This window comes from Eptesicus fuscus, chromosome 11 (assembly GCF_027574615.1).
Source record: "Eptesicus fuscus isolate TK198812 chromosome 11, DD_ASM_mEF_20220401, whole genome shotgun sequence".
NCBI classification, from domain to species: Eukaryota; Metazoa; Chordata; class Mammalia; order Chiroptera; family Vespertilionidae; genus Eptesicus; species Eptesicus fuscus.
The window spans coordinates 87,409,621-87,436,790 of NC_072483.1; the positions used below are offsets into that span (position 1 = coordinate 87,409,621).

Here is a 27,170-nt window from a genome sequence, read left to right on the forward strand (position 1 = left end):
AGTAGAATAAAAAACGAGTTTCTTTTCATACAAACTTATTTATTTGGATTTTTTTATATTTCAAATTATTGATACATTCAATACAATTCGACATACGAGCTGCTACCGATGCTAACCCTGTCGAGTTACACTCGACATCCGAGTGCAAAAGGTTAAAACTTTAAATTGTGTTTAGTCGTAAACATATTTGCTAGAAAGTACGTATTATTTATTTTTCTTTTTTGAAAGTACGTATCTTTTAAACAGAACGATAATCCACTTGAACTTTTAATTATAGAGAATAGCCCTAGCTAGTTTGGTTCAGTGGATAGAGCAAGCATGTCAAGCTCAAAGGCTAACATGGGCCAAATAAACAAGGTTTAAGTTTATGTGGGCCGCAAAAAAACCCCAAAAGCTTCAATTTTCATAGGAACGTAGGTTTATTTCTATAGAGACATGCTGAATACAAGGGGCTGAAATAAATTAGTCATCGTTAACATAAAGTAATAGAACATTTTAATAAAAATTAATATTTTTTCTTGAACATTAAATTATCAGGCACTGAATAACCGCACAAATTAATAAGCGTAACACAAGTAAAAACCTATTTTTCTTATTTTCCGAAAGGGAAATATTTTCTGTTGTGCACACCAAACAAGTCAGGCCAAGACTAATGGCGTGGCTGCTAAAATATTTGCTGCTGGTATTAGTGGAGAGAAACCGTGCGCCTGTGCATACGGGAAATGAATGCAACACGATGATAGTAATCAGTCATTAGCGAACATTGTAACAATTATGCATAACAGGATATTGTAAAAAATTAAGTTATGAAATATTTATTAGAACGTTTCTTACATACCGTTATATTGGCTGAGCCACAGAAATATTCGTTGTGGGCCACATGTTTGACATACTTGGGATAGAGCGTCGGCCTGCAGACCAAAGGTCCGGGTTCAGTTCCGGTCAGGGGCGCACACCTCGTTGCAGGCTTCTCCCTGGCCCCAGGCCTTATTCCGGGCCGTGCAGGAGGCAACCGATCGATGTGTTTCTCTCACATCGATGTTCCTCTCTCCTTCACTCTCTCAAAGATGGTGGGTCCCTCTGGCTGGTTTGGCCCCAAGTGTCCCGGGTTCGATCCCGGTCGGCATGTACCTTGGTTGCAGGCTCCTCAGGCCCTGGCCCTGGTCAGAGGCGGCCAATCGATGAGTTTCACATTGATGTTTCTCTCTGTCTTTCCCTCTGTCTTCCACTCTCCCTAAAAATCAATGGAAAAGTGTCCTCAGGTGAGGCTTAACAAAAATAATAAAATACATAAATAGCCGAAACCGGTTTGGCTCAGTGGATAGAGCGTCGGTCTGCGGACTGAAAGGTCCCAGGTTCGATTCCGGTCAAGGGCATGTACCTTGGTTGCGGGCACATCCCCGGTAGGGGGTGTGCAAGAGGCAGCTGGTCGATGTTTCTCTCTCATCGATGTTTCTAGCTCTCTGTCCCTCTCCTTTCCTCTCTGTAAAAAGTCAATAAAATATATTTAAAAAAAAAATACATAAATAAAATATCAGTGGAAAAATATCCTCTGGTGAGGATTAACAAAAAATAAATAAAAATAAATAAACAAAAAATTATAGAGAATGGAACTAAAACATTTGTTAAAAATTTTTTTAGTGTGTATTGGGGTTACATTGGTTAATAAAGTTATATAGGTTTCAAGTGTACAATTCTGTAATACAACATCTTATATATTGTATTGTGTTTACCACCCCAAATCAAGTCTCCTTTCATTATCATCATTTATCTCCTCTTTACCCTCTTCTTACCTTCCTTATCCCCCTTTCCCTCTGGTAATCATCATACCGTTGACCCAGCTCCCCCCCCCCCACACGTCCCTCCCCTGACAGCTGTCAGTCTGTTCTCAGTATCTATGAGTCTGTTTCTATTTTGTTTGTTTATTTTGTTCATTAGATTCCACATACAAGTGAGATCACATTTAAAATTTAACAGGAATGTTTTAGTTACTTTTATGAGGGTGTGTAGGTGTGTGAAATAAAATGTTTTTGCTCTGTTCAGACCCCTGGACATACCCCTTCCTTAAGATGGGATGAGACACCAGGTCGTGCAAAGGGAAGTGAGACTCCTGGAGCAACCCCAGGCTCAAAAATATGGGATCCTACACCAAGTCACACACCAGCGGGAGCTGCTACTCCTGGACGAGGTGATACACCAGGCCATGCGACACCAGGCCATGGAGGCGCAACTTCCAGTGCTCGTAAAAACAGATGGGATGAGACCCCCAAGACAGAAAGAGGTACTTCTCCTGGAGTCTGGGCATTGTTTGGGTGAAATATTGACTTGATGAGTGGTATATTTATAGCTCCAAATCTGTTCTTTCTAATTCTGGTTAGACAAGCAAATAACCTGCTGCTTTAGGGATCGATGAATGACTGAGCAGTGGGCGGGTGGCAGGGGTAGGCCAGAAGGGGTCAATGGAGGGATAAAGGGGACATATGTCATACTTTCAACAATAAATATTTAAAAAAAGAACTGAGCAGATCACATGCCTAATTCTTTTCCTTTCTTGAGGATATTAAAATTTAAGAAAAACATTAGGAAGGAGTAAAGTTTGTAGATCATAACCTTTTTTTTTTGTGATAAAGTATATATAACATGAAACATCATTTTAAGTGTACAATTAAGTGGCATTAAGTACATTCACAGTGTTGTGCAACCATCACCAGTATTCATTTCTAGAACTTTTCCATCATCCCAAACAGAAATTCTATATCCATGAAGTAATAACTCCCCATTTTTGTCTCCTTAAACTGTATTCTACTTTGTCTTTATAAATTTGCCCAAATCTTATTTTTTTATGTTAACCATTTAAAGCTGTTTATGAGAGCTGTGGCAAGTTAAGATTTTGTAGTATATCTGCTGTATTAAAATTTATTTACAGCCCTGGCCAGTTTGGCTCAATGTATAGAGCGTTGGCCTGCAGACTGAAGGGTCCTGGGTTAGATTCCAGTCAAGGGCACATGCCCAGTTTGCAGACTTGATCCCCAGTTGGGAGCGTGCAGGAGGCAGCCAATTAGTGATTCTCATCATTGATGTTTCTATCACTCTCTCCCTCTCTTTTCCTCTCTGAAATCAATAAAAATATTTTTAAAAAATTTATTTGCAGAATATGTAATGATACAGGAGAGAACTTGCCATGTAATGGATGAAAGAAGCAGTATAGAATTGTACATACAGAACAAGCTCAGCTGTATATCTCAGCTGTATGGGGAAATGAAAAGTGACTTGAGACAGAGTGGCTGTCTCTGGTTGTGATATTAAGGGTGGTTAAAAAAATCCTTTGTTTTCCCATTCCTTAATGTTTGCCAGGTATTGTTTCTGTAAGTCAGTGGAAAAGGAACAAAAAATAGTGAAGGGGGAGGATAAATATGAAACATTTAAACCTAAAATGGGCCTGCATTTTAGGAATATCCTGCTTTTGAAATTGATCAGTTTGAGTATGTTAGCTGTTTGAGAATAAAAAGTAAATTTTTGACAGTGGTTAAAACTTGAGACATAAACACTTTTTTTTTTTTTTTTAAGATACTCCTGGGCATGGAAGTGGATGGGCTGAGACGCCTCGAACAGATCGAGGTGGAGATTCAATTGGTGAAACACCCACTCCTGGAGCCAGTAAAAGAAAGTCACGTTGGGATGAAACACCAGCTAGTCAGATGGGTGGAAGCACTCCTGTTCTGACCCCTGGGAAAACACCAATTGGCACACCAGCCATGAACATGGCTACCCCTACTCCAGGTAAAAACTCTTAGCTGTCTCGTGTCCCAAGGACCCAATGGAGTGATAAATACTTGTCCTATGCATTGTTACAGAAGTTTGCTTTTCCGGTAGGTCACATAATGAGTATGACTCCTGAACAGCTTCAGGCTTGGCGTTGGGAGAGAGAAATTGACGAGAGAAATCGCCCACTTTCTGATGAAGAATTAGATGCTATGTTTCCAGAAGGATATAAGGTAAATAACATGGAATATGAGTGTGATGGTTTTTAGGATATAAAATAGGAATTTTATTTTAAGTATTCTTTCAAGAAATTGACAAGTCAAGTTTGCACTGGCCTTGTCTGAACTTATTAGCACCATTACATTATAGCTGTTTCCAAGTATATTTCAGTTCCAAAAAGTAATAGGAGTGAAAATAAATTACATGGAACTTTTTAGTACTTTTGGAAGGTGAGAAATCTCATGGACTTCTAGGACCATATACTTTGAGAAATGCTGCTTTGTGGGTATGGAATAGCTTGCTGCTTCAGTTTATTAGTGATCCCAGGATTAAGCTCACATTGGGTTAGGATTATTTAACTTGGTGCCTCACAAGATTTTGTGTATTTAACTTAACAAGTTCATGGATTGCCAGTGAACACAGAATATTCTCTCTTTACCATAGCAATTTGAAGTTCTAGGTCCCTGGGGCTCTAGGTCACCATTTGCTAGTCTGAAGGCAGTCTTGGCATGTAGATGGTGTCCTAATCAGGGCTGGAACCTACATCATTTATGGCCTTTTCAGAGCCTTTTCTGCCAATGCCCATTGCTTTTTAACAGTTTATATGTATTTTTCCTCTTACTAGGTTTGTTTTAAGTATTATGAATTTCTGCTTTATAACGTTTTGTAGTCTCCACATAAAGTGGGTGTAGACATATTCTGCACCTGTGTTGACTGCCTGTGTTGTCAGTTGCAGTCATTGATTTCCTTTATAGGAACAGGAGGGGGAAAAATCCTCTTTACTGAATCTTCAGTGAAATTTCTTTGACTTATTCAAATGGTGTGTATTTTACAAGGCTTTGGTAAATGTTTTTAGTTTGCATGCATTGATTTCTGTAAAGTGAGTTAATTTAAGACTTGATTTTTGGTGTGATGATTTTTATTTTATTATTAAAACCAACATGTTTATATATGTTAATGTTTGAAAGTGATCAGAATTTTATAATATGCTTCATTTTCCTAAATTTCCCACAGTCCTAATATACTTAAGTTTTGTTAACAGATGAGAAATATGAATATTTGTCATATATATTTTAAACTTACAATCAAGATAGAAAAATGGGGTCGATAGTAGTAATTCCTATCTCCAAGCAAAAAGCTTCCTAGCTAATAAACTGTAAATTATTTTTTAAGTGCAAATGTTGTTATTCATTACATTCATCTTTAGTTTGTCAAGAAAATCTTAAACTGTCTTTTTAACTATCTTAGGTACTTCCTCCTCCAGCTGGTTATGTTCCTATTCGAACTCCAGCTCGAAAGCTCACAGCCACTCCAACACCTTTGGGTGGCATGACTGGTTTCCACATGCAAACTGAAGATAGAACTATGAAAAGTGTCAACGACCAACCATCTGGAAATCTTCCCTTTTTAAAACCTGATGATATTCAGTACTTTGATAAACTTTTGGTAAGTGATAATAGTAGAAATAAAATAATACCTTTATTTAGGGATTTCAAATCATAATGTCTCAGTCCACCTTTAAATTATTTTCTTTTTACTGTATTAGGTTGATGTTGATGAATCAACACTTAGTCCAGAAGAGCAAAAAGAGAGAAAAATAATGAAACTGCTTTTAAAAATTAAGAATGGTACACCTCCAATGAGAAAGGTAAGTGCCAATTCATTAAGTCACCATCTTAATTATAAGTTTATGTTTAGAAATGTATTAACCTCTTCAGCTTTACAAAGGGCATAGTATTAGTGAAATAAAGGTATGTAATAAGAAGGACCTAGCTTTTTAATCAAGGAATTTTATGCTAATAGAGATATTGAAAAATGAGATTCTCTTTTTTTATCCTCAAGTCATTTAAAACATGCTGAAGACTCAAGGAAATTAGTGGGATTATGTGAGGAATTGTAATAATATCCTATATGGCTTGAAGATGGGCAATCTTTTACAGGGAGATTAAGGAATTTTATAACTCCAGTGGCTCCATTGTTCCGTTACCCTTTATTAACTGAAACATTGAACTTCTGTCATAGGAATTCACACTTCAGAGTAATTTTGATGGGAATGAACTTAAGCTACTTTGTGTAAAATGCCTGTAAAGATTAAGTTACAGACAATTATGGATTAATTGGTTTGTTCAAAATGTTTAATTACAAAGAAACACCTTTTATTCTTTCTCTCCCCCAGGCTGCATTGCGTCAGATCACTGATAAAGCTCGTGAATTTGGAGCTGGTCCTTTGTTTAATCAGATTCTTCCTCTACTGATGTCTCCTACACTTGAGGATCAAGAACGTCATTTACTTGTCAAAGTTATTGATAGAATATTATACAAACTTGATGACTTAGTTCGACCATATGTGCATAAGGTTTGTTATTCTCAAGTAGTGTTTCTAGTGGTTTGATTTTTTTAATATGAAAGGAATTAATGAATTTTTTTACCAACTTACATGTATTTGTGCAATTTAAAATTTCTTTAGAAAGCAATAGCTAATGCTATACATTCGCAATAAAAAGGGAAATTTTACTGGCTTGCAAGAGCGAGTTATCAATGTTCAATTTACATGTCTTCCCAGACATTTTTCTTTTCACAAGCATGCATCACACATATAAAAATAAGTGTATAGATAGACGTAACATGCATCACACATATAAAAATAAGTGTACATAGACGTAACATGCATCACACATATAAAAATAAGTGTAGATAGACGTAACATTTTGCCCTCTTTACTAAAATGGGTTCATATTACTAATTTTTATCATTTGCTTGATTGATATTTGATTAGGATGAGAAAATTTGTTTCTATAGCATGGCTTTTAGTGTTAACCATTTGTTTTTGCTTGTGGCAGTTATGGATTAGAATTCTAAATTGCCCGTGTGCTCAGTGATTGAGCATTGACCCATGAACCAGGAGGTCACGATCATCTCTCCCCGTAGGGGTCATGCAGCCTATCAATGATTCTCATCATTGATGTTTCTATCTCTCCTTCTCCCTTCCTCTCTCTGAAACCAGTAGAATTAAAAAGTGCAGATGTATGGGTTTTTTTAAAAAACAAAATAAATTTTCTAGTAAAATGAGTTTTATGTACTTGTGTTTTTAGATTACATAAATGACATGCTTTAATAAATTTTCCTAAATGTATTTAATTCTATTACAAGGGTGGCATCGGTAATTGGTGTGTTAATTTAGCTTCTTCTCTTTTTCAGATCCTTGTGGTCATTGAACCATTGCTGATTGATGAAGATTACTATGCTAGAGTGGAAGGCCGAGAGATTATTTCTAATTTGGCAAAGGTATTTGCATTATATTTCTAGAGAAGAAAGTTTTGTATCTGTTGATGGGATTATTTGATTTGCAAAGAAATGGTTGAGGGTTAATGTTATCAACTCATGACTATCCCTTTTTTTTTTTTTTAACCTTTTAGGCTGCTGGTCTGGCTACTATGATCTCTACCATGAGACCCGATATAGATAATATGGATGAATATGTTCGTAACACAACAGCTAGAGCTTTTGCTGTTGTAGCTTCTGCCCTGGGCATTCCTTCACTGTTGCCCTTCTTAAAAGCTGTGTGCAAAAGCAAGAAGTCCTGGCAAGCGAGACACACTGGTATTAAGATTGTACAGCAGATAGCTATTCTTATGGGCTGTGCCATCTTACCACATCTGAGAAGTTTGGTTGAAATCATTGAACACGGTAAGTGGTTATATAAATTTGTCTATAAGACAGGTGTCCTAAATTTGGATTCCTGATTTGGAGTGATAAATGGAAGGGCTTTAACTGCATCAACACCATAAAGTTTGTAATGGGATTTATAATATTATCTGCTAATAGGCTGCAGTTTATTATGGCTTTTGCCTAATTTTATCTAATGTGAACAGATTCTGCAGTTAGATTATATGGCAATTAATATTGTTGCTTAGTTAAAACGTGTATTTGGTTTCATAGGTCTTGTGGATGAGCAGCAGAAAGTTCGGACCATTAGTGCTTTGGCCATTGCTGCCTTGGCTGAAGCAGCAACTCCTTACGGTATCGAATCTTTTGATTCTGTGTTAAAGCCTCTATGGAAGGGTATCCGCCAGCACAGAGGAAAGGTAGATCCACCAATTATTTCTTTTTCCTTCTCATTGAAGCTAAGGCAGCTTAAATCCAATTTACTAAGTACGTACATGTTTATTTTAAAATAGGGTCTGGCTGCCTTCTTAAAGGCTATTGGGTATCTTATTCCTCTCATGGATGCAGAATATGCCAACTACTATACTAGAGAAGTGATGTTAATCCTTATTCGAGAATTCCAGTCTCCTGATGAAGAAATGAAGAAAATTGTGCTGAAGGTAATTGTCCCAAATTGTTGTTGTTCCAGATTTGTTTATCTAAGTTGGGTGTGTTTTATGGTTCAGAGTTTTAAAGCATTTTAAAAAACTTAATATTAAACCAGGACTGTGTTTACAATTATTGTTTTTTAACCTTTTAGGTGGTAAAGCAGTGCTGTGGGACAGATGGTGTAGAAGCAAACTACATTAAAACAGAGATTCTTCCTCCCTTTTTTAAACACTTCTGGCAACACAGAATGGCTTTAGATAGAAGAAATTATCGACAGGTAAGCTTTGATTATAAAAAAAAATTAAAATCCTTTCAACTAAATGTTTTAGTTTGAATGCATGTTACATACTATTTTTTGCCCTGATTACCTCATAGTTTGTATGTGCTTGATTGTGAAAGGAGATGGGTTTTAGTCAGGTTAACTTCCATATTGATTTTGCATTCTAGTGTACATAACCCAACTATGAATTGATGTCTTTATCTAGTTAATGAAATGATTGGTCTGGCTAGGGAAACATTAATGTAATCTTACCTTAAATCGCCTTGATTTAGATTCAAGTGTAAATTATTTTGGTTATCTTTCTCTTAAAGTTTTAGAAATAGAAGTTGATCGTTCTCAGCATGCTCACTAGCTGAATAGTATTTTTAGAATTTTTGCTTTTTATGTTGTCTATTTCCTTTGAAGAACAATAAATTCAATGTTTTCCCCCCAACCCCCTTTTAGTTAGTTGATACTACTGTGGAGTTGGCTAACAAAGTAGGAGCAGCAGAAATTATATCCAGGATCGTGGATGATCTGAAAGATGAAGCTGAACAGTACAGAAAAATGGTAATGGAGACAATTGAGAAGATTATGGGCAACTTGGGAGCAGCAGATATTGATCACAAACTTGAAGAACAACTGATTGATGGCATTCTTTATGCTTTTCAAGAACAGACTACAGAGGTAATGATACTAATTAGGACAAGTTGCCACTGACTTTCATACTATAAAAACGTATGTTATTTACCAGCACATAACTAAAGAGCAATTGAATTTGAAATAATTTTTAAATGTTCATGTTCTCTTTCAGTTAGCTATGTGGAAACATTCTACCTCAAATTTTTAGATTTCATTTTGTTTATTTTTTTGTTCTCATGTTTTTTTTTTAGGACTCAGTAATGTTGAACGGGTTTGGCACAGTGGTCAATGCTCTTGGCAAACGGGTGAAACCTTACTTGCCTCAGATCTGTGGTACAGTTTTGTGGCGTTTAAATAACAAATCCGCAAAAGTTAGGCAACAGGCAGCTGACTTGATCTCTCGAACTGCTGTTGTTATGAAGACTTGCCAAGAGGTAAACTTTTATGTCAGATTCTTATTTCTTCACCATATATTTTAATGTGAATAGTAACCTTTTAACATTATTTTCTTTATTACAGGAAAAATTGATGGGGCACTTGGGTGTTGTTTTGTATGAGTATTTGGGTGAAGAGTACCCTGAAGTATTGGGCAGCATTCTTGGAGCACTGAAGGCCATTGTAAATGTAATAGGTATGGAATTTGCTGATCATGTAAGAATTTTCTTGTTTTGGTTTTTAACTTTCTTTTATTTATTTTTTAAGTAAATTATAGAATCATACTTGGGGGTTGAGTAATGATTTCCGGTACCTTTTTTTTTAAAGTACTTCAAAATTATAGTTAAGTCAGGGGGTGATGTCATAATAGTCTTATCTCCCAAACCCATTTATATTTTACTTTAAAAGAGAAAAGAGGGCAATTTTAGGGTCTGCAGGAGAGGTGGGAGTAGTCATAGCTCAAAAAGTGTCTTGCCTGAAATATATTTGGGAGCAGGAGGACAACGCTCAAGTTTTAATTTAATTTTTGGATGAAGTATACATCTATTCAACCTTAAATTAATAAGTGCTAATGGCAGGTTTTTCTGCTTTCTTTCAAGTGTTAGGAACATAACCAGGGAGAAAAGTGAATCGTTCAAGTTGTTTATTTTATTTTTATTTATATCCAATTCTTTAAAACTATCATTCAGTTTTCTAACCCAAACTAAAAACAAGTATATTACATTTACTTTTGGGTATTTTATTTTTAAAGTTTAATATGATGAAATAAATGGTCTTTTGTGTTTAATCCTTCACTGTAATTGAATATGACTGTTGCAAAAGTAACTTCTGTAGGGCATAAATAACCTAGCAGGAAGTTAAAATTGCTGGCTGTGACAGCCACTGTTTGCTTTTAGGAAGGTGTTTTTATGCAGTATAGGACATCTTTCAACTATAGCACTTACCTACAATCCCCAATTCAGTCCTGTCCTCTATACTTATAGTAGCTACTTGGCCACTTGTGGGGCTCTAGTTTGCAGGGGGTTGTAAACCATATTGTGGGAAAGGGAAATGTGGGGAAGGCAATGGAGAGAGAATCCGAGCAAGCACTTTTAGTTCGAGCAGGAGCCCCTGCCAGCTGCCTCCTTTCTCTCTTCGTAGGTATAAATACCACCCAAGTATGCCCTGCGTTGCAGGGAGACTGGAGATCTGTTTGTTTTGCAGTTAAAGGGTAAGGGGGCCCTTTCTGGAAAATTTTGCTGTAATTTACATGTCTACCTCTGGCTTACATTGTGTATGGCCAGAACATAAGCTGTCCCCATATTTAAATGTCAGTGCACAAAATACATTTCAGAACCAAATAAAACTTATTTTGTTGTTGAATATCCATCATTTATTAAATCACTTCACTAATTTCTTTCATTTCTATGCATAACCAGAAATTGTTAATAAAGAGTTAATGACAATTCTAAGTCTGGTCAGAATCTGGGCCTTTCTCTTTTCATAGGCAGCTGTAAGTTTATATTTATGCCTGGTCACATATGTTATATTGCTAAATAAAAGGTAAAATGAACAGAGATTGCGGTTCAGATGTTAATTGACAGTGCGTTGGCTCTATTAAATAGGTATGCATAAGATGACTCCACCAATTAAAGATCTGCTGCCTAGACTCACTCCCATCTTAAAGAACAGGCATGAAAAAGTACAAGAGAATTGTATTGATCTTGTTGGGCGTATTGCTGACAGGTAAGAGATTAAACATTTTTATAGGCATTATTGGTTTTCATATTTAAACACTTTATGTACTTTGCATAACATTGCTAATGTAAGTATATATGGTTAGGTTATCAGTATTAATATTTTCAGTGAAATTTCAATTTAGATGGTACTGGGCGGTTAGCAATATAGTTTTAAGACTACTCTCTGAAGAGTAATAATTTTTTAAAGTGAGTTGGTAATTGTGTTTTGAGAACTGGATTTGTAAATTACCTTTTAAGGCTTACTGTCACAAAAATTTAACTTTTTTTTTTTTTTTTTTTTAGGGGAGCTGAATATGTGTCAGCAAGGGAGTGGATGAGGATTTGCTTTGAGCTTTTGGAGCTCTTAAAAGCTCACAAAAAAGCTATTCGTAGAGCCACAGTCAACACATTTGGTTATATTGCAAAGGCCATCGGGTGAGTACTATTTATTTCCATGTATGTATATGTATATATTTTTAATCCTCACCCAAGGATATTTTTCTATTTGTTTTTGGAGAGAGTTAAAGGGAAGGAGGAGTGGGGAGATAGAGAAAGAGAAACATCAATGTGAGAGGGACCCATCAATTGGTTGCCTCCCGCACACCCCTGACTCAGGGCCCAGAATCGAACCCTTGACCCTTCGGTCTGTGGGCCAACACTCTAACCATTGAGCAAAACCAGCCAGGGCATCCATGTATGTATGTATGTATTTTGTAGTAAACCTCTTGTGATGTTGAAAAAATGCTTCTGTTTCTGCAGAAATTTCTTTTAAGGCATAATGTGAGTAATGCAGTTGTGAAAGTACCTCATTTAACCACTAACCTTCAGTTATTGAAATTTTCAATTGAGTTAAAACAGATGGGAGGTTTTTGAATTTCATTTAATCAGTTATTTTCAGAGAGGGAAACTACAACTCTCAAAATAATTTCAAATTTTTGTTGGTGCTTTTTTGGATAATGCTTGAAATATTAAGGCCCGTTCTTAATGTAAAAATCAGCATAATTCAGGGCTCATGTTAGTGTTTTAAAAATATTTTTAAAAAATTAATCCACAGACAACTGAATTATAGCTATTTTATTAATAAATCTAAGGTTATTTGCTTCCATTTTTGTCGGAACCAAACTACAGTCATTGGAAAAAAATGAGGTACTACATGTACCATGTGGCTTGTTAGTAACAGAAAATATTTTCAAGCAATAAAACATAGCTAAAGTCATATTAATTAGATGAAGTCTTACACCACCCCTCTTTTGGCATCAGTATATTTATTTAGCGTTAATGTAGTCAAGAAATTCGCAATGAATACCTGTTGTGCTAATGTTTAGCCCCTGTGTCTCTTTAACACATTATACTTTTCATCCGGAAGATAAAACAGGCTGGGTGCTTAACGTGTTAAGTTTGTGGTAAAATAATGCTTAAAGAAGGAGAGTATTTATAGTAAATGTATTTGGGAGGGAAGATAGAAAAGGAAAAGATTTTGTGTGTGTTGTGGCATAGGAGACCTCAGTTTGGGTATTACTGTAAGGTTGCCTTGCTCTAGTGGCCATGGTTTGAACACTCAATCAATCTGAACATTTAATTAAATTTTTTTATATTTTAAGAAATTTACTAAAGACTCAAAATTACATTCGAAAGTGAATACATTTGAATTTTTCTTTAAAACGGGACATTTTAATTTAAATGAAGTTCTTAAGTAGAAACAATGCCAGTGACTTTAAAGTATTGTATTTTATCATAAAATTACTAAGTTCCCAGTGATTACTTACCGTAGTTTCATTTCTTTGCATTTTTCTTCTCCCTCTAAAAAAAAGTTTTGACCTGTGATCTAACATTTGCTGACATTTATTTTTTTCAGCCCTCATGATGTGTTGGCTACACTTTTAAACAACCTCAAAGTTCAGGAAAGGCAGAACAGAGTTTGTACCACTGTAGCAATAGCTATTGTCGCTGAAACGTGTTCACCCTTCACAGTGCTCCCTGCCTTAATGAATGAATACAGAGTTCCTGAACTCAATGTTCAAAACGGAGTGTTAAAGTCACTCTCCTTCTTGTTCGAATATATCGGTGAAATGGGGAAGGACTACATTTATGCTGTAACACCATTACTTGAAGATGCTTTAATGGATAGGTAAGTGACTTGAATGAAGTGCAAGAAAATAGTTATAATTCTTGGCTTTATTTTAGAATTTATGGAAATAATTATTATGTGACCTGTTTGTTATGATGTAGTTAAAGGGGAATGCTCCCCTGAATGAAACTATAAATATGACTATTGTTATCTTCAAATAATATAAATGCTACAAGGCCCCCCTTCCCTTTCATATGTTAGACTAAATACATTTTGAAAATCAGCAATTGATCAACTTTCGTTCTAAAAATTAACTAGTCATAATAATTAGAGAAGGAGGAGCATGGTCTTATTGCTGTGGCAGAGACCTGATCTTCTTAGCTTTTGTTACTGCAGATGAAGCAAAGATTTCTGTTAGGCTTTTGAACTACTGAACATAGCTGGTCAGAGCCACACTGTTCCCATTGTATGCCCCAAATTATTCAGATGCTGACCACTGATATACTACTGCTTGAGGTATTTGACAGTAGATTCCTGATACCTTTAACTATCTAGGACTAACATAGTTTTTAAACTCAAAAATGACATGTAAGGGAAAGTTTAAGGTCTAAGTAGTAAGGGACTGTTTCATTGCTAGTATTTTTCAGGAAAAATAAGTTACTCAAATTAGAGCGCATTCATTTAGTTACTTGTTTAGAAATTCAAGTTACTCATTAATGATCTTACAAAAGGGAGACTTAACAGACTCAATAAGTTACCACAAGTAACTTGTAAGGCCTGGGGACGGAATAAGAATCATGTTCTTTATAAGCCTGCCCAGCTGGAGCTAGTAAAGTAGGAGTAAATCATACTCCATATTCTTCAGTGAGAAGAGTGCAGTCACTGATGTGTGACTGAGGTTAAAAATCATGTGGAGGGGTGATAAAGGTGTAGAAAATTAAGTGAAGAGGAAAAATATTTGGGAAATCTATTAATGAGGAATACTGCCTTGTTATGTATGAAGCTTATTATATTAAACACTAAAGGCCCAGTGCATGAAATTCGTACACTGGGGGAGGGGTTCTCCAGCCTGGCTTGTGCCCTTTCACAGTGTGGGAGCCCCGCAATCGATCGCCCAAAGAGGTAGGCCCTGCTGACCCATCCGGAGCTCCTCGATGGGTTGCCCCAAAGAGGTAGGCCGCAGCCGGGAACCCTGAAACGGGAACCCTGGCGGAGGCTGTGCGGAGTGACTGCCATGCCCCGCCTCCACTGTGTGTGCAGCCATCTTGTGATGGTGTGAGGGTATTATGGCATGAGGACCACCTAGGCTTTTTTTATTTTTATTTTATTGATTTTTTTACAGAGAGGAAGGGAGAGGGATAGAGAGTTAGATGAGAGAGAACCATCCATCAGCTGCCTCCTGCACACTCCCTACTGGGGATGTGCCTGCAACCAAGGTACATGCCCTTGACTGGAATCGAACCTGGGACCCTTCAGTCTGCAGGCCAACATTCTAGCCACTGAGCCAAACTGGTTAGGGCCTAGGCTTTTTAGTAAGATTATTATAGTAGACTAGAGGCCCGATTGCACAAAATTTGTGCAAGAGTAGGCCTTCCTTTCCCCGGCTGCCGGCACAAGCTTCCTCTGGCACCTGGACCCGGGCTTCCCTCCCAGAGGGAGGCCCCTCTCACCTGCCACAGCCTGCCAGTCGGTTCCAGCCACAGAGGCTTGCCTTAGCCCTCACAGCCCTAGCTTCGTTTGGAAGGTTGTCCAGAAGGATGTCCGGTCTAATTAGCATATTACGCTTTTATTATTATAGATAAAAGAAATAAAGATACTAGCAAAGTTCAAGTATTTTTTTTTTCTTTCCTATCTTTAAGATACTCTTACTACCTTTGAGGGCAAAGAGCATGAACTCATTTTTATGTCCCAGTCATTCTGCCGTTCGGTAGATTTGCATATTAGGCTTTTATATAGGATTTTAAATCTTTACCTGAAGATACTTTTTCCATTGATATTGAGAGAGAGGGAAAGACAGAAATATCGATGTGAGAGAAACATTGATTGGTTGCCTCCTGCACGCACCCTGACCAGGGCCCAGTCTGGGGAGGAGTCTGCAACTGAGATATGTGCCCTTGACTAGAATCGAACCAGGGACCCTTCAGTCTGCAGGCTCACACTTTATTCACTGGGCCAAACAGCTAGGGCACCAAATTGCGTTCTTGAATGAAACTTAAAACATATGAGGTCAGGGATTTGATTTTAATTTTGTTACCTATTTTATCCCAGTATTGAATTACTTTTAAAGATTTTCCATTTATAGAGTTTAAGATGAGATATTATTGTTATTCATTCAGTAGCCCACTAAAATGTACGCTGCACAAGGCTCTCACAGTCTTACTCTTTCCAAAGGTCTGTTAGAAAATAATGGCTTATTTTTTATTTTTAGCTTTGGTGAGATTTGATTTATTAGAAGTTCTCAAGTAGAACCATTAGTCACTCTAAAAGCTTTCCATATCAGATGTCAGGTGTGAAGAGGAGTCTCCTCCATGCACTGGACTTCAGTTTCTTTTTTTCTTAATTTTGACTTCAGTTAGTTTCTAATGAATGGGCTGGTGAATACTTCCAGTAAAACGAAGACTGTATCTAACAGAGCTTTTTTCCATCGCAGAGATCTTGTACACAGACAGACGGCTAGTGCGGTGGTGCAACACATGTCCCTGGGGGTTTATGGATTTGGTTGTGAAGATTCGCTGAATCACTTGTTGAACTATGTATGGCCCAATGTGTTTGAGACCTCTCCCCATGTGATTCAGGCAGTTATGGGAGCCCTGGAGGGCTTGAGAGTTGCTATTGGACCATGTAGAATGTTGCAGTATTGTTTACAGGTAGGTTAAAGATTTTGAAAAGATTACTCAATGAGAAAAGTAATTTATTTGAATTAAGTCACTGTTCCTAATTTTTAATAGGGTACATTGTACCAAATGGGACAACAGTTGTGGGGGCGGGGGAATTAGATTTTTGTTTTTGCTCACTGCAGTTTTGTGCAGTTCTGTCTTAAAGGGAAATGTTTGGAATCATGTATTTATGGTTTGTTGTGTTGAGGTTGTGTATGTTCTTTGAAAATTGAAATAATGAATCTTTTATTCTAGGGTTTGTTTCACCCAGCCCGGAAGGTCAGAGATGTGTATTGGAAAATTTACAACTCCATCTACATTGGTTCACAGGATGCTCTCATAGCACATTACCCAAGAATCTACAATGATGATAAGAACACCTATATTCGTTATGAACTTGACTATATCTTATAATTCTCTTGTTTATTTTGTGTTTAATGCACAGCTATTTCACACCTTATACTTGCTTTGACTTGGTGATGTACACTTGTAAACATTGCAGATGAGCATAAAACTGGTCGTAGAGGAAGAGCTAGGCATCCAGTAGCATGATTTTTAAATAACCTGTCTTTGTTGTTGATGTTAAACTGTAAATGCCAGTAGTGACCAAGAAAACTGGGACTACACACACTATTCTGGAGGGATCTCATTTTTAATTCCTCTTTATGAAGATTTAGAATTCATTCCTATGTTTAAAGGGAATGTTTAATTGAGAAATAAAACATTTGTGTACAAAATGCTAACTTGTGTGTGTTTTTTGAACATGACTTGTAAAATGCGGGAACTTTGATAAAGTATTGGTTTGTGTAGCATAAATGGCTTAATTTCATTTTCTGTCACCTGGTTTATAGAAAGTAGCAGAATATAAACTATATAAAGTGATATGGTGTCTTTGTCAAATGTTATTGTTCTGTTGGTAATGACAATGAGAAGAGTAGCTATTGGGGTGTTCATCTCAAATTAGCACAACTGTTCCATCACCATAGAAAATATATCACCTTTGCTGAACTGTCTTGAATATTATTATTTTGCACTTACATAGCGCCTTTCATCTCTTGAATTCTCAAAATGCTTTATGAACACGTTTAAGGAAAGTGATTCAAGTCATGTCCAGCTGTTGAGGAGTCTTTGTTTAGGAAGTGGAGAAGGTATCTTTTAAAACTGCTTTCTACCTATTCGGAGTGAGGCTACCTAAGGAATGCTACTGGAATAAGCCAGTCTTTGGGCTCTTTTCCATGTCATAAGCCACTGCTCAACAATGTGTTCAGTTAATACCTGCTGAGCACCTACTGTGTACCAGCCACTGTGCTTAGTGTAGGGGATGCAAAGGTGCCTTTGACCTGCCCCTGGCCCTGGATGCAGTCTAATGGGGAAGGGGAGAGACATCTAGGTACATGTTATGTATTCCGTGCTGTGATACACAATTGCAGCCGCTGAAATGTCTGTCTGCTTAGTTTTGCATTTAGTAATTTAGATAAATTGATGTATAGAGGTCAAGCATAAACTGAAATGCCATGAAGGTCTAGAGGAACCAAGCATTTAGGCAATAATTAGTGTTTTTTTGGCAAGTATTTTAAGTATATTTTTAGTTTTTCCTAATTTCCTGGCTTTAGTCCTTTTCTACCCATGGCTGTTCTGTTTTGTCTCCCTATGCTAGCCCTTCTGTGAACTCTTAAGGGGAACTAAGGTTCTGCAGCAGCACATGCGTAGGAGACTGCCCCTGTAAGTAGAATCTCACCGGGACTAGGAGGTTTGTTCCTTGACCTGCTAACGCCCAGGACCCCTGCTTTGAAGGCTTCCATGAGAAACAGTTTGTAATTGGCTGACTTACAAAATCAACATTGAGCGTTAGTTGACTCTCCAGGAAGAATTTGTAACTTCTTACGTTCCTTGTAGAAAATAACTTTGTAACAACAGGTCAGTATGTACTAAACCACAATTTCCAAAATCATTTTTCTAAGAAGTTTTTGCAACTTGAAATCTTGCTATTCTCTATAGTTTCTGACAGATGGCCTTCAGGAATTAGTAATCATGAAAATGAAAGAACACAATTAGATCTCCAAGCCAAACTTTGATTTTAAATCAGTCTTGGGGGAATTTAGTTATATTTTCACGTCAAGTACTTCTATAACTTCAGTTTGCTTGGGCCCATGTTTTTATGGAAAACATCAATGCTTTGCAGACAGAGGCACTGTGGAGCAAGAGAGACTACTAGCCACCTTAAGTGACTTTTTACTGATGCAAATAGTTTGAGGACAGAGATGAAGGAAATACTGAAGGCTACGACCTTCATAGTTGGGACCAAATAGAGGCTCACAGATATTTGCATTATTTTATATGCTTGTTGAATAACGAAAGCATTTTGTGATACGTGAAAGACGCTATGTGAAGTTTAACTATCTTTCAGAAACTTCCTTTTGCACTTTCTTTTGGTGTTTCTTAAAGCCAAACTTAAACAGGAAGAAATTAATGTTCTTAAGGGAACCTTGGGTGGGTCTTTCTGTGGGCTTTTGTTGGTTTTTCTGTAGGCCCTCTAATGGAATTGGTCTCTTTGGCTGTTCAATTTTTTTCATATTGTATTTTTAAAATTTGTTGTATGGTGCCATGTGAGCATCACGTACCACCAAACGAATAAACTTATATCTAAAGTCTTTAGACCAGTTTTTTATTGTAGTTGACTCTGTTACTGTCGTATTACACTCTGTTGTGGTTGTGCCATTTTAAAAATAATACCTCTGGGTTGTTTTTCCAAACAAGGAAACTTAATGTTGAAAAACCAAATAAGAAACTGAAAAAATTGCAGTCATATAGGTTTCTAATGCCTTTTAAATCCCAAAAGGTTAAAAGGAACAGAAGCTACAATTATCACAGGGCTTTTCAACCTTGGCATTATCGTCATTTGGGCCAGATAAATCCTCATTGGGGGGTGCTATCGTGGGCGTTGCAGGGTGGTGAGCAGCATCACTGATCTTTACATACTAGATGCCAGTAGCATCCCCACCAGCTGTGACTACCAAACGTGGCTCCAGATACTGTCTGGAGGGCAAAATCTCTAACAGCCTAAATTGAGATGATTGATTAAGCAGGACTCATAGGATGGGTAAAATGAGAGCATATTTAGTCGGCCATTGCCTAGGAAGTAACTAGAAGTACTATTTCACAAATACTTAAGACACACCTCGGGTAAAGCTCTGCATAGTCCCAGGGAAAGCAAGCTGAAAATGTGTTCATCGCTGTTGGTCCTCTGCAGAAGCCAGTGTGGGGGCGGCGGGAGCAGCGGGTGGCTGGTGGCTGGGTTCTCTGGGAGGGGGTGTGGTATGGCTGGAGGAGGAGGACAGGCAGGGCAGAGACCCTTTCTCCTTAAAAGAGTGTGGTTAGGAAGCCACAAAATGGAATGATTAGCAGGACAGTCAAGGGGATTTATAGGCAGGAGGGAGTAAGTAACAAGTGTAGGCCTGACAGGGGTCTTGTTCCAGCATCTAGAAAGGGCTCAGGAATCTGGAGAAGGGGCTGCTGTAAATTCTTAGAGTCCAGAGATGAAACAATTTTGGAAGGCATTTTGGGGAGCCAGAGAAGACTTAGCTAAAGAAACCAAGTCCTCCTGTCTCTCTGGACCCCTTGCTTTTTATTAACACAAATTGTCCCAAGGCAAGGTAGATATATACATCAAAGGGTAAGGTTTGGTATACAGAATCCATTGTCAGATTGGGGGAACTGCCTATGGCTGTTCAGGTGTTTGGCCAGTAGGAGGCAATAACATGTAGATTAAAATGCACTCAGCTCTCTGGCAGCAAGCAATCATCTATACAAATTTTTAGGTGTGGGGAAATGCCCTTAGCCATTTCCAGCAGGCAATCCTCAAGGTTCCATCAACCTTTTGATGAAACTTCTTGCATTTATGACATGCTGGAATTAGCTTCCAGCATAGGCCAGCGACATTTCTAGTGTTTATGCTGGAAAAACTAAGTTTTAAAAATTATTTTTAAATTTATTGACTTGAGAGAGGAAGGGAAAGATAGAAACATAAATGATGAGAGACAGTCATTGATCGGCTGCCTCCTGCATGCTCCCTACTGTGGATCGATCCTGCAACCCAGGCATGTGCCCTTGACTGGAATTGAACCCGGGACCCTTCAATCTGCAGGCCAACGCTCTATCCACTGAGCCAAACCAGCTAGGGCTAAAAATTTATTTTTAGTAGTTATTTTACAATCTAAAAAGATTATAAAGGACATGTTTTCATGTCATATGGACAAATAGACTTTTTAATGGCCTAGTATAGTGGTCGGCAAATTCATTAGTCAACAGAGCGGCAAACTGCAGCTCTTGAGCCAGAGTTTGCCGACCACTGGCCTAGTATTACAATTTTTAAGGAGATTTTTAACATGTTAGTGAGTGAGGCTTTGCAATTTGGTCTGAAATGTTATCCTGAAATTTGTGCTAGGAATATATAAATAGGTTAAGTTGTTAATTATTTCTATGGCTAACTCCCCCTCCAATTTGGCTAAATTTGCTGTTTTTAAATAGTGTAATTTCATAAAACAATTTATCACTATTACTGTAGACTAGGAATTTGGGATTTGACAGAAGGAGGCTGATGAGCAAAAGTAGATAGTAGCTTGAGTGAGTTTTTGATGAGGTAGAGGTGTGGGAGTCAGGACGCATATGGAGGGATTTTTTATTTTTATTTTTTGACAGAGAAATACCTTTTCCCGAGTCCGTAAAGAAGATAATGTGGAATGTAGGCATGAAAATTTTGCCTATGAATATGTCAAAGAATATAAAAATATAGTTTTACTGCTACTTTAGAAACAAGTAGACCTAAATGAATCAGGCATGTTCAGAAAATTCAAACAGTGAAAATCTGGTAGAGTGTGACAGCTGGTGTCTACAGGATGTAATGTGTGTAATGTGTACTGTGCGGCTGGATGCTGTGCACAGTTTTGTCACAAAGCGCAGAATATACTTCGCCCATTTGGGAAGATAATCTCTCAGCGCAGCATGATCAAGGAAGAACTGCTCACGTGCCAGTGTCTGTCTTGGTCATTGCTACTCAAAGGTGGTCTGGCCATCGGCAGCTGCAAAGTCCTTGGAGCTTTTTAGAAATAGACTCTTGGGTAGCGTTCCAGGCCTCCCGAAGAAGGGTCTGCCTTTCAGTAAATGCTCGGGTTCGTAAGGACATGGAAGTTTGAGAAGCGATAGTCTAGGGTGCAACTCCATCCATTGCGGTGTGGCCGTGACACAGTCATAAAAGGCATGGAGCCCTGGCCGGTGTGCCTGGTTGAGTGTTGTCCCATGCACAGGAAGGTCACAGTTCAAGTCCCAGTCAGGGCACATACCTAGGCTGCAGGTTCGATCCCCAGTTGAGGCACATGGGGTGGCAACCGATTAATGTTTCTCATATTGATGTTTCTTCCCTCTCCCTTTCTCTCTAAAATCAATAAAAACATATTGAAAATAATAATAAAAGGTACAGGAGTACCACTCCAGCTGGGTGGCTCTGTTGGAGTGTCGTCCTCTACACCAAAAAGGTTATGGGTTCGATCCCCAATCGAGGCATGTATAGGAGGCAACCAATTGATGTTTTCCTCCCTCCCTCCCTCCCTCCCTCCCTCCCTCCCTCCCTCCCTCCTTCCCTCCCTCCCTTCTCCCTTCCCTCTTTTACTCAAATCAATAATAACATACCTTCACATGGAGGTACCTATTTAAGCATAGATACAGATAGCCAAGAGGTGGTCAGTACCGCTAGGATGGTACTTCACTGAAACCTGGGTGAGACCAAAAGGGAGGATGAAGAATGAAGGAACAAGAGAAGGATGACGTTTATTGCAGAAAATCAATTGATTTTTCCAATAAGGCTATGGAATAGACTGAATGTTTGTGTCCTCCAAAATTCATATGTTGAAACCAATCCCTTATGTGATGGCTATGAGGAGATGAGGCCTTTGGGAAGTCATGAGGTCATGAGGGTGGAGCCCTTACGAATGGGATTAGTGCCCTTCTGAAGAAGAGATGTGAGAGCTGGTCGTCTCTTTCTGCTCTCTGCCTTGTCAGGATACAATGAGAAGATGGTCATCTGTAAACCAGGAAGCAGCGGGCCCTCACCAGACAATGGATCTTGCTGGCACCTTGATCTTGGACTTCCCAGCCTCCAGACTGAGGAATAATTTTGTTGTTGAGGCCACCCAGTCTGGTATTCTGTTCTAACAGCCTGAACTGAACAGGCTGGTTAGGTCAATGCGGTTCATAAACCTCGAAGGCATATATCCATATTGCTTCTCCTTCTACTTACCTGACATTGGTTGTAGAGCCTTGGACTAAGAGAGGGAGGCTCACTCTTCTGAGGCCAGTGTGCTATGGATGGGAGCTGGAGCCAGACGCCTGTTGAGAATCCTCTCCCTGCTTTTCCTGTGCTGAGGGGAGAGCACAGGGTTCAATATAGTATGGGCTTACCGGTTGGCTCTGGAGTTTGTCAAAACCAGGTTGGTTGTAAATTCAAGTTCTTGATTATAACCTGGATGTGCCACTTAGAGGCTTTGTGACCTTGAGCAAGTTACCTGATCTCTCTATGCTTGTTTCCTCACTTACAGAATTTGGTAACAAATCTATCTCCTTTCGTAAGTGGTGGTCCTTGCAAAGATGAGCTGAGATAATGCTTATAACGTAAAAGGTCCAGGCATAGTGCCCAGTAAATGTAATAGCTGTTGCTATTGATATAGCTTGCTGTTGTTGTGTTTTTTTTTAAAAAAAATATATTTTATTGATTTTTTACAGAGAGGAAGGGAGAGGGATAGAGAGAGCTAGAAACATCGATGAGAGAGAAACATCGATCAGCTGCCTCCTGCACACCCCCTACTGGGGATGTGCCCAAAACCAATGTACATGCCCTTTGACCGGAATCGAACCTGGGACCTTTCAGTCCGCTGAGCCAAACCGGTTTCGGCTTGTTGTTGTTTTTATTATTATGAGGGAGAAGCCCTCTGCCGTCACTGCTGAAATTAGAGGGAATGAAGATTGGTTAAAAAAAATAAAAAAGCCTTTTGCTTCCTTCTTCACTTGGCTGGCGCCTGCTCTTTCTTCAAGAATGAGCTCCTGCCCTAGCTGGTTTGGCTCAGTGGATAGAGCGTCGGCCTGCGGACTGGGGGGTCCCAGGTTTGATTCCAGTCAAGGGCACATGCCTGGGTTGTGGGCTCCATCCCCAGTTGGGGGTGTGCAGGAGGCAGCCAATCAATGATTCTCATCATTGATGTTTCTCTCTCCCTCTCCCTCCTCTCTGAAATCAATTAAAAAAATATGTATTTTTTTAAAAAAAGAATGAGCTCCTTTTACGCCATTTGGAACCTCCTGGCGGAGGTGCTGCATTGGTGTGCTGCCAGCACCTGCCCCACGTGCCCCCCTGCTCCAGGTGGAGTCGCCGTTGGCCCGGAGGGCTGTGGACAGCGGCGGCCCAGGGCCCAGCCGCCTGCCGCTCAGCTGGAGGGACTCGGGGAGGGGTCGCCGCCCTGAATTACTGCAGACAGATTATTGCCGCTGCGACTCGGACGACTGTGGTGCAGGAACCTCCAGGCAGCAAAGCAAGCAGGCACATTTTACAGCCAGTAATGCTTTGCTCTTTTTCACAAGGCGTAAGGACATCCTATTTCATCCTGTGATTGAGGAAATCATACAAACCGCTGCTTTGTTAAAAAAAAAAAAAAAATTCTGTTTCTGTAACAGGCTTAGCTTCTGGCAGGGGGCAGCAGAGCCCAGGAAAACAGCGGCCGGGCCCGGGGCTGGAGGCTGGGCAGCCTTTGGACCCAGACTGACTTTTCCGCAGAAACCAGCCCTGAGGTCTGGCAAACTCACCGTGGACTAAAGGCTGTAAGAGGTAAAGGCCGGCTTTTATTTTTTTATTTATTTTTTCTTTTTAAATTTTTTTATTATTTATTTTTTTCTCTCTCTTTTTTATTTTTTGTTTTTTGGCTTTTATTAATGTAATATTCTTTGAAGGCACCACAACAACATTTTTAAATGCAAAGAGTCCTCTCCCTCACTTCATTCCTGAGGAGGAAAATCTCCCTTTCCCTCTGCTGTGTTTCTCCTTTACTGTTCTTCACCGGTGACACTTCTGGTCACCAAATGTGAGGGCTGTTCCCCCGCCAAGCAGTTCTCTGTGACACCAGCTGCATATAATTCAAGTCCCGTGTTGTCATCGGTGCTTTTGACCAACTGGCTATAAATTGAGACTCCCGCAACCCCCTCGCTGGGGTTGACAGTTTGCTAGGCTAGCTCACAGAACTCGGGGACACACTCTTCCCAGTTTATTATAGAAGGACGCGATGAAGGACACAGATGAACAGCCACATGGAAGAGGAGCAGAGGCGAGGAATGCGGGCAGGGGTGTGGCGCACCACTCAGCACCCCCCCCCCCCCCCCCGCCCCAGCCCCCTGCCCCCGTCACCACCTGGGGAGCTCCGAGCCCATGCATCTGGGACTTTTGTGGAGGCTCCGTCACACGGTGTGATCGATCATTAACTCCATTATTTCCGGTTCCTGTCTCCTCCTGGAGGATAGCGGATGGGGCTAAAGTGCCAAGCTGCTTTCTGAACCAGCCCTCCCCTCCCCCCCACCCCAGGAGCCACCCAGCCTTGCCTCATCGGAATAGAAGACACTCCTATCAGCCAGCACATCCCAAGGGGTTCAGAGCGCCGAGCCAGGATGGAGGGCAGAGGCTATTTCTGTGATCTCACAATTACTGAGTCTTAAACGAGGTGGGTACTTTCTTTGTTGCCAGCAATTTGTAAAATAATGCTAGATCACTAGACATCCCCGCTGGTGAGGGAGAGTGTCAGGAGTTACAAATTCCTACCAGATGCTGGATCTACGCATCTTCCGCTCACCCACCTTGAGGGGAGAAAAGACAAAGTAGATAAGGAAACAGCAACAGCAAAGAAAGCGACTGAGATGGAAACTAAAGCAAAGAGCCAGAGCCCCCCCGCCCCGCCCCCACCCATCATGGTGAGTCTCGGGGGCCAGTCTCAGGCCCCACCTGTCTCTCTCGGGCCAGTGCCCAGGGCAGGTGCCGCCTGTGTGTTGGGAATTGAACGGACGTCTCTGGCCTGATCACAGGGAGGTTCTCCAGGGGGATGTCCGGGGTGTACGCCGCGTCCACGTGTAAACACACGGGTGAGACATTGGGGCAGAACCGTGGTCACCCCAGGCGTGTGCTACACCACGTCTGACTTCAGGACTCCGCTCCTGTTCTTCGTTTGAAATTGGACGGAGAAGAGCGGGGCGAGAACATGGAGAAGATTCCAGGTGGTTGCCCCCTGGAGGCTCTCGGCCGTCCTTCTCCCTCCTCACCTCGGAGTCCTGGGGTGGTCGGCGCCAGCGTGGCTGCCGTGCCTTCGGGACCGCGGCTTTCCGTGTTCTTATCGTGTCGGAGTGTAGGTCTCTTCCCCATCCCTGTCGGCTAGATTTGGTTTGCCCTTCCCAGAGGCAGATTTAAAACTGGGTTCTTGCCCTGGCCGGTTCTTCTCAGTGGTTAGAGTGTCAGCCCTCGGACCGAAGGGTTGTGGGTTCGATTCCAGTCAAGGGCATGTACCTCGGTTGCAGGCTCGATCCCCAGTCTCAACCAGGGTGCATGTGGGAGGCAACCAATCCATGTATCTCTCTCACATCCATGTCTCTCTCTTCCCCCTCCTCCCTCCTTCCACTCTCTCTAAAAATCAATGGAGAAATATCCTCAGGTGAGGATTTAAAAACAACAACAACAAAAAGCCCCATGGGTTCTTGGCATTAATCAGAGCCTGGCCATTTCTTTTAATAATAACTTGGGGCCTCTTACATCGACTTCACCTTTTTTTACTCATTTGCATAATGGCCGCTTCATATGATTCACCTGAGGGTAGAGATCGCATGTCTCCTAGACCAGTGGTCGGCAAACTCATTAGTCCACAGAGCCAAATATCAACAGGACAACGATTGAAATTTCTTTTGAGAGCTGAATTTTTTAAACTTAAACTTCTTCTAATGCCACTTCTTCAAAATAGACTCGCCCAGGCCGTGGTGTTTTGTGGAAGAGCCACACTCAAGGGGCCAAAGAGCCGCATGTGGCTCTCGAGCCGCGGTTTGCCGACCACGGTCCTAAGGGACAGACAGGAAACCTTTCCTGGCAGATGAGTTAGATGAGGCTCAGAGAAGGGGTGCCCTGGGCCTGCTGGTCACCTGCACTGTTAATGGCAGACTGCCATAGTGCGGGTTACGGGGGGCTTGGCCATGTGAGTGGCAGATAATGGGGAGGACTTGAGGGGAAGATTTTCATTAGAGGCAAACGTTTCCACAGAAGGAGAAGTGGGTGGAGACAGAGCCAAGGAGACGGGGATGAGGGGGATATGCTTCAAAAGGGACAGCGTTTGGGGTCTTGGCCAGGCTTTCTATGCTCTTGACAGACTTGGTTTTATCCAGGCGCCACAGCAGCCTTGGAAGTGGGTGCCATTATGCCCATTTCTCAGATGGCACTACTGAGTCACAATGCAGTCAAGTAATTCCCAGGACGGCTGCACTGAAGACCTTGCAGGACATTTACACCGGGGCGTGGCTCCGTGAAGCACCGTGGGAGGGCAACCCCAGTGATAATGCCATAGCACAGGCTGCTGGAGGCAGGGCCCAGACTGCAGGGCTGCCTGGCCCCACGGCCTGGCTCTCAGCACCCGTCACAGTGCGTCTTCCCAGACAGCCTTCGCTGGAGCGGCATCGCCCAGCCAGGCCCGGATCCATGCCTGTCTCCAATCTCACAAGAGAGCCTCGCCCGGCCGGTGGGGCTCAGTGGTTGAGGGTGGAGCATGCACCAGGTTGTGGGCTTGATCCCTGGTGGGGGGCGTGCAGGAGGCAGCCAA

The 27,170-nt window shown here is 40.4% G+C and overlaps 1 protein-coding gene across 3 annotated transcripts in view; it reads left to right on the forward strand.

Moving 5' to 3' along the window:
- The window catches only part of SF3B1 (splicing factor 3b subunit 1), a 33,702-nt gene extending 14,754 nt beyond the window's left edge, over window positions 1-18,948 (forward strand). For 2 of the 3 annotated variants that reach the window (XM_008146496.3, XM_028153172.2), the window contains 19 exons: window positions 2,044-2,281; window positions 3,568-3,780; window positions 3,874-3,995; window positions 5,230-5,427; window positions 5,528-5,629; window positions 6,158-6,337; window positions 7,180-7,266; window positions 7,398-7,668; window positions 7,921-8,066; window positions 8,160-8,306; window positions 8,447-8,572; window positions 9,020-9,241; window positions 9,448-9,630; window positions 9,716-9,827; window positions 11,236-11,356; window positions 11,653-11,784; window positions 13,205-13,477; window positions 16,068-16,284; window positions 16,549-18,948. In XM_008146496.3, coding sequence (XP_008144718.1) covers window positions 2,044-2,281; window positions 3,568-3,780; window positions 3,874-3,995; window positions 5,230-5,427; window positions 5,528-5,629; window positions 6,158-6,337; window positions 7,180-7,266; window positions 7,398-7,668; window positions 7,921-8,066; window positions 8,160-8,306; window positions 8,447-8,572; window positions 9,020-9,241; window positions 9,448-9,630; window positions 9,716-9,827; window positions 11,236-11,356; window positions 11,653-11,784; window positions 13,205-13,477; window positions 16,068-16,284; window positions 16,549-16,707 — 3,249 coding nt within the window. In that variant the 3' untranslated portion in view covers window positions 16,708-18,948. The remainder of the gene's footprint in view (window positions 1-2,043; window positions 2,282-3,567; window positions 3,781-3,873; window positions 3,996-5,229; window positions 5,428-5,527; window positions 5,630-6,157; window positions 6,338-7,179; window positions 7,267-7,397; window positions 7,669-7,920; window positions 8,067-8,159; window positions 8,307-8,446; window positions 8,573-9,019; window positions 9,242-9,447; window positions 9,631-9,715; window positions 9,828-11,235; window positions 11,357-11,652; window positions 11,785-13,204; window positions 13,478-16,067; window positions 16,285-16,548) is intronic. The other variant, XM_054722966.1, reaches the window with a different exon arrangement.
- The last annotated feature ends 8,222 nt before the right edge of the window (window positions 18,949-27,170 follow it).